Raw genomic sequence first — 9,203 nt, 5'->3', positions numbered from 1 at the left:
ATCCAGGTGGGTATTACTCTCCCACTATACAAGAAGCAATGGAATAATTAAATTTCCCTAAACAAAGAGTACCTTGTTCAGAGATAGTTTACAAATACCATTGACATTTTTTAATCCTTTAAATCGGTTAAAATTTCTTGCATTCATTTATGACTCTGCAAAGATAGGATAACTTAACATATGAACTGTATCTTTGTCACATCAAAGTCAATTATGACACCAAAGAAAATAAAGGTCCAACAAAATTTTTAAATCGATCTTATACAATATTAACAATTTCAGTCTCAGCATCTTGTCATCTGACATGGTGAGTATTTAGTTTTAAGTACGTAGTTATATGTGTTCTTGTCTTTTATCAAAATTCTTTATTATTTTTCATTTCAATCCCTGGAATAATAATGTCATGGGATAAGAATATCGTTGAAGCAATGAGTAACATCACTCTGGAGGACGAAGAAGAGGGAGGTTTGACTTTTGATATCAGAGAGGAAGAAGCCAGTGCAGGTTTAGCTAATAATATAGATGCAAAACTATGTTTAGTAGGGCATTTTTAGTAAAAGGAGTGGTAGATTTTGAAGCGATGAAACAGACATTTGCAGCACTATGGCGACCTGGAAAGGGTGTATATGTACGAGAAATCGAACCAAATCTATACCTATTTCAGTTCTATCACGAATTGGATATCAAACGAGTGCTGGAGGGTAGCCCGTGGTCTTCCAACAGGAAAGCGCTAATCATCTCTCGTATGAAAGAGGGGGATGTACCGAGAAATATTAGCTTGAATAAACTGGAATTGTGGGTGCAGGTGTACGACTTACGTGTGGGTTTTATGTCAGAACGAGTACCGAAGGAGATAGGGAATTACATAGGTTCTTTTGTAGAATCATGCTCAAAGAATTTTACAGGCACATGGTGGGAGTACCTGAGGGTTAGAGTTTCAATTGACGTGACACAACCTCTAAAAAGAAAGATGAAGATTAGGCAATCAGGAGCAGAATGGTTTTGGATCAACTTCAAATACGAGAATGTACGAACTTTATGTTTTATATGTGGGATTATGGGGCATTCAGAAAAATTCGGTAGTCGTTTGTTTGAGATGGCTATATATGAGATTACAAAACCATACGGAGCATGGATGAGAGCTCCATTACGACATAAAATCCATCATATAGGATCAAAGTGGTTAAGGGAAGGAGAAGAAGTCGGTGACCGGAACACGGCTGCATCCGAAGGAGTTGGGAAGAGTACGGCAGCATAAAATTTAGATCCTAAAAATCAGGAACCAGATATGGTGGGCGCTAATCATGGAAGTAGTTCTCGGAGTAAAGAGATAGGCAGGAATTTTGATGTTTTGAATACAAAGGATAAGATAGAGCTGGAAAACAAATTGGAAGGAGCAAATAAAGGAATTACAGTAATTGAAAACAAAAAATGAAGAACCTCTATTGGGCTGAATTAACAGTATGAAGTGGACCTATACGGAATAATAACAGATGATATGATCAAGACTTTAACAAAAATCCAACTATGCCTTTGGATTCAAAAATGGGCAAGTGGCGGGATCTACAATAGGGGTCCCCCCCTCAACAATGAGTCTTATTAGTTGAAATTTTTGTTGGCTTGGGACCCCATGAGCCTTCCAATTCCTATTGGAGTTAAACCTCCAGAAGCATTCCAATTATATTTTTCTTAGTGAAATTCTTTGTAAAAAAGGCAGAGTGGAGTACGTAAGAAACAAGTTGGGTTTTGAAGGCTCTTTTACTGTGAAAGTTCAAGGATAGAGTGGAGGATTAGCTCTATTCTAAAGAAACATGAACGAGGTGACTGTCTCTTCTATTAGTAGAAATTATATTGATGTGCAGGTGATAATAAAAGATCGGGAAGACTATCGTCTAACTTGTCTTTATGTGGAACCAAATCGGGCCAAACGTCAAAAAACCTGGGACCTCATTAGAAATCTCCATCAGAATGACACAACCCCATGGTGCATCATTGGGGACATGAATAATATTCTTAGTCATGATGACACGTGAGGAGGAAGACCTTACCCTTAGTGGCTGCTTAGAGGTTTCCACACAAAATTGGAGGAGTGTGGTTTACATGACATGCAGATAGAAGGGTATAGATATACTTGGGAGAGAGGCCATGGTAAAGAAGTGTGGGTGGAAATTCAGTTGGATAGAGCATTAATATCGAGTGATTTTATTCAAAAGTTTTCTAGAGATAAGTTAACGAATCTGGAAGTTTTGACTTCAGACCATTGTCCAATTTTCTTCGAGCCTAAAGTCATAACAAAACTATAGCATAGTAAGAAATTCAAATTTAAAAATGCATGGTTGAGGGATCCAATGTGTCTCCAGATTGTTAAAGAAACATGGAGTTTGTACAAGCATAAGTCGATTCAAGAAAAGATAGCTCTATGTGCAGATATTTTATCAAGCTGGGGAAAGGAGATAATAGGTAACTTTAACTCGTATTAATCAGTATAAAAAGATGATGAAATTAATGAAAGGGAGAAGGGATGATAGATCGATTAAAATTATATCAGGATGCTTCAAAACAGTTGGAGGAGGAGTATTCTCAGTAAGAATTTTTTTGGAAGCCGCGCTCCAAACAGCTTTGGCTTCGCGAGGGGGACCAAAATAGCAACTATTTCCATGCAGTGACAAAGACTAGAAGAAAAATGAATTACATATCTAGTTTGGAAGATAAAACAAGGCAGATGGTGGGATGGGATGATGGTATTCAAGAGGTAATGATCGAGTATTTTACAGATCTCTTTTCAGCATCAAATAAAAATTGTGAAAGCATTATACAATGTGTTTCTCGAAGTGTGACAGAAGAAAAAAATGAGTTCTTAATGCTGGACATTGAGGAAATCGAGGTCAAGAATGCTGTATTTAGTATGCACCCCGATAAATCACCTGGGCCAGACGGTATGAGCCCAGGTTTTTATCAGAGATACTGGCATATAGTAGGGGATGACGTGTTTCAGTTTCTGAGACATTTCTTTGTCACTGGAAAATTTAAAGAAAATATGAAGAATACAAATATTGTGCTGATTCCTAAGAAACCAAATCCAATTAAAATGACTGATCTGAGACCCATATCTCTTTGTAACGTGTTGTATAAAGTTGCATCTAAAGTGTTGGCCAATAGATTCAAAAGGATTCTGAATGGTATGATTTCTGAAACTCAAAGCGCATTTATACCTGGACATTTCATTACATATAATATATTGATTTCATATGAGATAATGCACTATATGAAAAGGAAGTCAATGGGTAAAACAAGGTGGATGGCTTTAAAAGTGGATATGAGTAAGGCTTATGATCGCGTGAAATGGAAGTTTTCAGAGATGATGTTGATAAAAATGGGTTTGGCATATCACATGGTTAATTTATTCATGGAATGCGTGAGGTCCGCTAAATATCAGATATGCCATACTGGTAAGGAATTTGGTTTGATTGTTCCATCTAGAGGTATACGCCAAGGCAATCCACTATCTTCATACTTATTTTTAATTTATATTGAGGGTCTTACGGGATTAATTTGGAATTTTGAGAGAAGGAATCTGTTAATAGGAGTTAAAGTTGCTCGTGATGCACCATTTCTTACCCATCGTTTCTTTGTGGATGATACCTATATTTTCTTTAAGGCAAAGTCGGAAACAGCTCTTCAGGTTGTCGAGATGCTGAAAATCTTTGAATGTGCGTTAGGGAAATGAATTAATGTGGATAAATCATCCATATTCTTCAGTAAGAATACACAACCGAGAGAGAAAAATATCGTATACAACATTCTGAAGATTGAGGAGCAGGAGAAAATGCATCTTATTTGGGACTTCAAAACATGATTGGGAGGAAAAAAATCAATTTTTTTGGTTATGTAAAGGATCGTCTCAAAGATAGAGTGCAGGGGTGGGATAAAACTTATTTGTCAGGTGGTGGAAAGGAAATACTACTAAAAACAGTAGTCTAATCTCTCTCAAACTATGTTATGGGTATTTTTCTTATACCACAGCAAATGTGTAAGAAGAAGCAGAGCATCATGTCGAGATTCTGGTGGAGAACGTCCAAGAAGAAAAATAAGTGTATCTCGTGGCTTAGCTGGGATCGTATGTGTAAAAGAAAAAGCCAAGGCAGACTGGGTTTTTGAAAACTTCATGAGTTCAATATTGCACTCCTGGGAAAACAAGCCTGGCGTTTCATTTTAAATCCGGACAGCTTGGTTAGCAGGATATCTAAAGCTCGTTATTTCTCTAATTGCTCGTTCTTAACTGCTACTTTAGGCAACAATCCAAGCTATGCTTGGAGAAGTATTCTCGAAGCTCAAGTGTTGATAAAAAGAAGAGCAATACGTAGAGTGGTTTCTGGTGAAAACATCAGTACTGAAGATAATCCTTGGCTACCAAATAAGGAGAGTCCTTATATTCAGACATCTAATAAAGCATTGAAAAATATGAATGTTAATTCTTTAATGGTTACAGGTGTTCGTGAATGGGATCGTGATTTGATCATCGACATTTTTAATGAAAGAGACACAAGCTTGATTTTGTCTATTCCGTTAAATAAAACTGATAAGGATATGTGGTTTCAGAGTAGTAAAAATCTAGGCACTTACTCGGTCAAGAGTGCATATGGACTTCTTACAAGAAACAATCTGGAAGAACATGATAATGAATCCTCAAATATGTGGAAAAAGCTTTGCAATTTGAAAGTGCCTCAAAAAATAAAAATCTTAATATGGCAAGCTCTTTCTGGTATTCTACCCACAAAGGATTAATTATCTATGAGGAGAGTAGCTGTTAATGAATGGTGTCCAGTATGCAATGCAGAGCCGGAGTCATTTTTCCACACACTGGTTCAATGTCAGCTAGCCAAAGCTTGTTGGGAGTATTCAAAGTACGACTCTATCTCCCAGGGATGTACAATTTTTACTCAGTGGTTCATGAGGGCTATCGAAATGTATAAAAAGGACATGCAAATCCCGGGATCAATTTGTTGGTCAATCTGGAGCAACAAAAATCAAATCGTCTAGAATCAAAGAAGTGCGGAGTTTGTTCAAGTTGTAGAACCAGCAATCCATACTTTTAGGCAATAGAGGCAAGCTCAGGATAAGTCATTTGATACTTTTCTTGGGTTCATGACTCAAGCAGATGGCACTGAATGATGGATAAAACCAAACGAAGGAAGGCTAAAGGTCAATGTTGATGCTGCATATTTTACAAGATCATGCATATTCAGTTTCTCTTTTATTGCTCGAGATAAATAGGGTTCATGCATAGAAGCTTTCTCCATCTGCAGACAAGGACAAGTAAAACCAGAATTTACAGAAGCAATGGGGATTAGAGAAGCTTTGTGTTGGATAAAGAATATGAAATGAAAGGATGTGATAGTGGAGTCAGACTGTCTAGCAATCATCCAAGCAATCAGGTGCTCTAATTTCACGTTATCGTATTTAGGCAGAGTGGTAGAGGATTGCAAGGCTCTTATGCATCAACTTAATCAACATAATATGGTGTTGAATTTTGTTAAACGATATGTGAATAAGGTGGCTCATGAAATAGCGAGGCACACAAGTTTAGTAGCTTCTCGTAATTGGAGTGGTGGGGATGTCCACCAAATCTTTAATTTTATTTTGTATGATGATTTGAAAGTTTAATAAAATGCTTTCATTTTATGCCCAAAAAACATATGAACATCATATGGCTTGAATAATAATTAAAATCATATTTCCATACCCACATTTAACCATGTTTGTGTCTTTATCCAGCTTAGAGCTTCCCAAATTCATATGACCTCGGTCACCTCTGGGGCAATATTACACTTCCTGCAACAAACAACCTTTACGAGAGCACCACTGCTGTTACGGGCCATTGTTCAAGCCGATTTTCGTCAAAACTAAGCTTCAAGATTGAATTTGTATTTGGGTATTCAGATAGAGATAACAAGATTAAAGATCTAAATAAATAAACACAATTAGGGTTTTGAGATTTTTGAAACTGTTCTTGAGAATAGATTAATCAATAATGATTTCTGGATCACTCTCTAGGTGCCTACATACCCGTATTTATAGGAATCAAGTTCACGTATTTCTATCTCGATTATAATTAGGCCAAGCCCATACTCTATTACTTTGGAGGCAAGTATTTTTCATGTATCCGGATCCTTCTAAATTTAAGTTTTCGATGTAATACTATTTTTCCACCGTCTTGAGCATTTGGCTCGGATTTCTCGGTTATTGGATCAGATTGAACATTTTTATAGATAACTGGTGAAGTTTTTGGAAACACATATCAACATGTCTTTATTCAGTCCAATTAAGTCCATATAAATTCGTCTTTCAGAAACAAGCCCATAGGTCCATCCATCAAATACCCAATAAATATATTATTGTATCAACAGGTCCCCAGTATTTTTTAAAGATGATAGTTTTAATAAACACTTCAATAGTTTTAATAAACACTTCAAATTTTAGTAGACTTTATTTTTATTTTCAGTCAGCTCCTTGAATCTATAAGATTGACAAGATTGTTTATTCGAGTATAATTGCCATAGTTTTCAGTGCAAAAAAATCTTTGAACGCAGTAATCATCACAACCTCTAGATACACAAAAATAAAATATAATGATTTTTATATTATTTATTCGCAGTCATCGTTTGACACAGTCAGGGCAGTCATTGGATGCGGGAATAGGTAGCAATTGGTATAGCCTTTGGACATTGAAATTTATGAATATATAAAGAAATATGGTACCTTGGATATGCTTGCGGGCCATGATGATTGTTATTAAAACAATGCCTTAAGAACTTCATGTATCAAAGTCTTGAAATAATATTGAATTTGATTTAAATTCAATGTCAATGTGGGTCACTAAATTCCTTGCACACCAAATTCTCTTCCTTTATACACCAAATTCTCTAAGATGCTCTCGTTTTTAACATATTTTCCTATATTCCCTTAAAGTATCTATACTAATCTGTACATTAGCGATCCAGCTTCGTGCGTGTCAATTTATCATTTATTTTTCAAACAAGAAAATAAATAATTTTTCTTTGTCATATGAAAATCTCATGACCCCATTTGACCTCTCTTCAAATAATATATCTCTTCACTTTGGTGCTTTATTTCAATAATACTGAGTTTTAGAAACCGCCATGTGGTAGTTCTCGGAAAAAGAGCTCGATCGTCTTTCTTCTTCTCTGCCATTATTCAGCCAGTATTCTTAGATTTGAAAAAGGTAAACAATCTTCATAATATTCTTTAAACATTCGACCACCTATTTTTCTTTTTGCTCGGGACCACTCTAAACTTCTTCTTTTTCCTTTGAAATCGCAGATGTCTGCTTCCAATGAGCATCAGTTTCATCGTGAAATCCATCGTCATTTTCATCCTTGCATTGCATTGACAACAACTGAAATCGAGAAAATTTCTTAATTAAAAGAAGCCGATGAAATATCTTCATCGGATACTATTATTTTGAATACTAGTATTTGGAATAACATAGAGATAATTGATGATGATACATCGTTTATCGTTTCCAGCTACTAACCTTCCTAATACCCTTGATGACAATGATATTAAAAATCCGAAAGCTTTGTTTATGGTACTCGATGATTTCTTGATTTTCAAACCCAAAAATGGAGATACAGTGTATGATCTTATTTCGTTGAAAGATCATCTTAGAGCAGGTATTTCAGTTGCTGTCTTTGAATGCGATTTTAGGGTTCCAATACATCCCTTCCTTGAAAAGATTTCGGATACTTGTGATTTCGGTTTGGACAGCTTACACCCAACAGTTTCTTGAAGATAAGTACTTTTATTAACCGATGTCACGCGCATAAAATTGAGCCAAATATAATATCTTTTGGTCTCATTATCTAGTGGCTTCCACTAGCAAGTTTGTGTGTTTTTACTCCATCAAGGTCAAGAATACTTGACAAAAGTGGTCCCCAACTTGTACAAATAATAAGGGATTTTATGAGAATTGGTTCTTCCATGTTGGTCCTCAGGTATAGAATTACGCCCAATGAAGTTATTACACTTCTAAAGAGATTTTTAAAAAAACGAACTTGATCCTCCTACTACCTAGATAATAAAAGTCTAAAGGAACCTCATAATAAATCCATATCCCATTATTTTTTCTGTTAACAAATTCCGATCTGAATTTTTTTTGATAGAAATTAAAGGCAAACTAACTTTGCCATTGAAATCAGTACTTTTGATCTCCGGTTGTTTATCATTAGTTACATTGTAACACATGCATACCTATAGAGTTTTTGATCACCATATTAATTTGCACATTGATATTTTTCGCATACTTTAATATAAACTGTTAGGTCACACACACTATAGGGGGTTGAATACAGTGTATACTACAATCAAATCGAATTAAGAATACAAGTATGAAACACAGAATAATCTTATTAATAAAACAGTATTGCAATAAAACCGTTCTCTCTCAGTGATGAACAAATATCACGAGAGCTGCTAGGGTTACAATGAATAATATTCTAAATAATGATAACACTTATAGTGTAAACCCTATGCTATATTTATATACTACACAGTTCCAAGATAATCTTCTAATTGATATCAAATATAAGTCTGCATCCTAAAATATATCAATTAGTTATCTTTTCTTCCAAGCCTTCTATTCTTCATAGAATTCTTCTCCATACATATCTCTTCTTGTTTTAGTCTTGATCTTTTTTCCTTTCAATCAGCCGCCTTCCTTATCTGAAAGTCTTCTTAAGTCCTGATATTATCTTCTGATGAATATCTTCTGATATCTTAAGTTCTGATAACTTAAGTTCTGATATCTTAAGTTCTGACTTCAGCATAAGTACTGATTTCCAGTTAAGTCCTGATTTGTCCTGTTAGTCAAGGTCTGAAAACTAAACACAAATCATTATTAGACATGACATCACAAATATATCTAACAATCTCCCCCAACTTGTAAATTAACATATTATACAAGTTCAATAGATATTTGATGATGTCAAAAATATTAAGTACAAATGCATATAAGAATTTGACTAAATAACCACAACTCATAGTCCTTGTAGCTTTTACAATCCTTAAAGTCTGATATCAGCTTTAGCTTGTATATCCCTCAAAATTTAACAGTTGTAGTCCTTGACTTGGCTTCAGTGTGTGATCTCTTTAATGTCAGGAGTTGTTCTGAGATAGTTCTTCAA

General features: G+C 35.2%; 1 protein-coding gene across 1 annotated transcript; it reads left to right on the top strand.

The window, feature by feature from the left end:
- Positions 1-580: 580 nt before the first annotated feature.
- On the top strand, positions 581-1,258 carry LOC141660869 (uncharacterized protein At4g02000-like). The gene has a single exon (XM_074467852.1). It carries the CDS (start codon positions 581-583, stop codon positions 1,256-1,258), a length of 678 nt encoding a protein of 225 aa, XP_074323953.1.
- Positions 1,259-9,203: the final 7,945 nt, after the last annotated feature.

The sequence above is a fragment of the Apium graveolens genome, chromosome 5 (assembly GCF_009905375.1).
Source record: "Apium graveolens cultivar Ventura chromosome 5, ASM990537v1, whole genome shotgun sequence".
Taxonomy (NCBI): domain Eukaryota; kingdom Viridiplantae; phylum Streptophyta; class Magnoliopsida; order Apiales; family Apiaceae; genus Apium; species Apium graveolens.
The sequence above is the reverse complement of the archived record's forward strand: the minus strand, read 5'-3'. Positions and strand labels throughout refer to the sequence as shown.

Excerpts from the sequence above, each read along its gene's own strand:
- LOC141660869 (XM_074467852.1), top strand. The coding sequence starts at position 581 with ATGAAACAGACATTTGCAGCACTATGGCGACCTGGAAAGGGTGTATAT.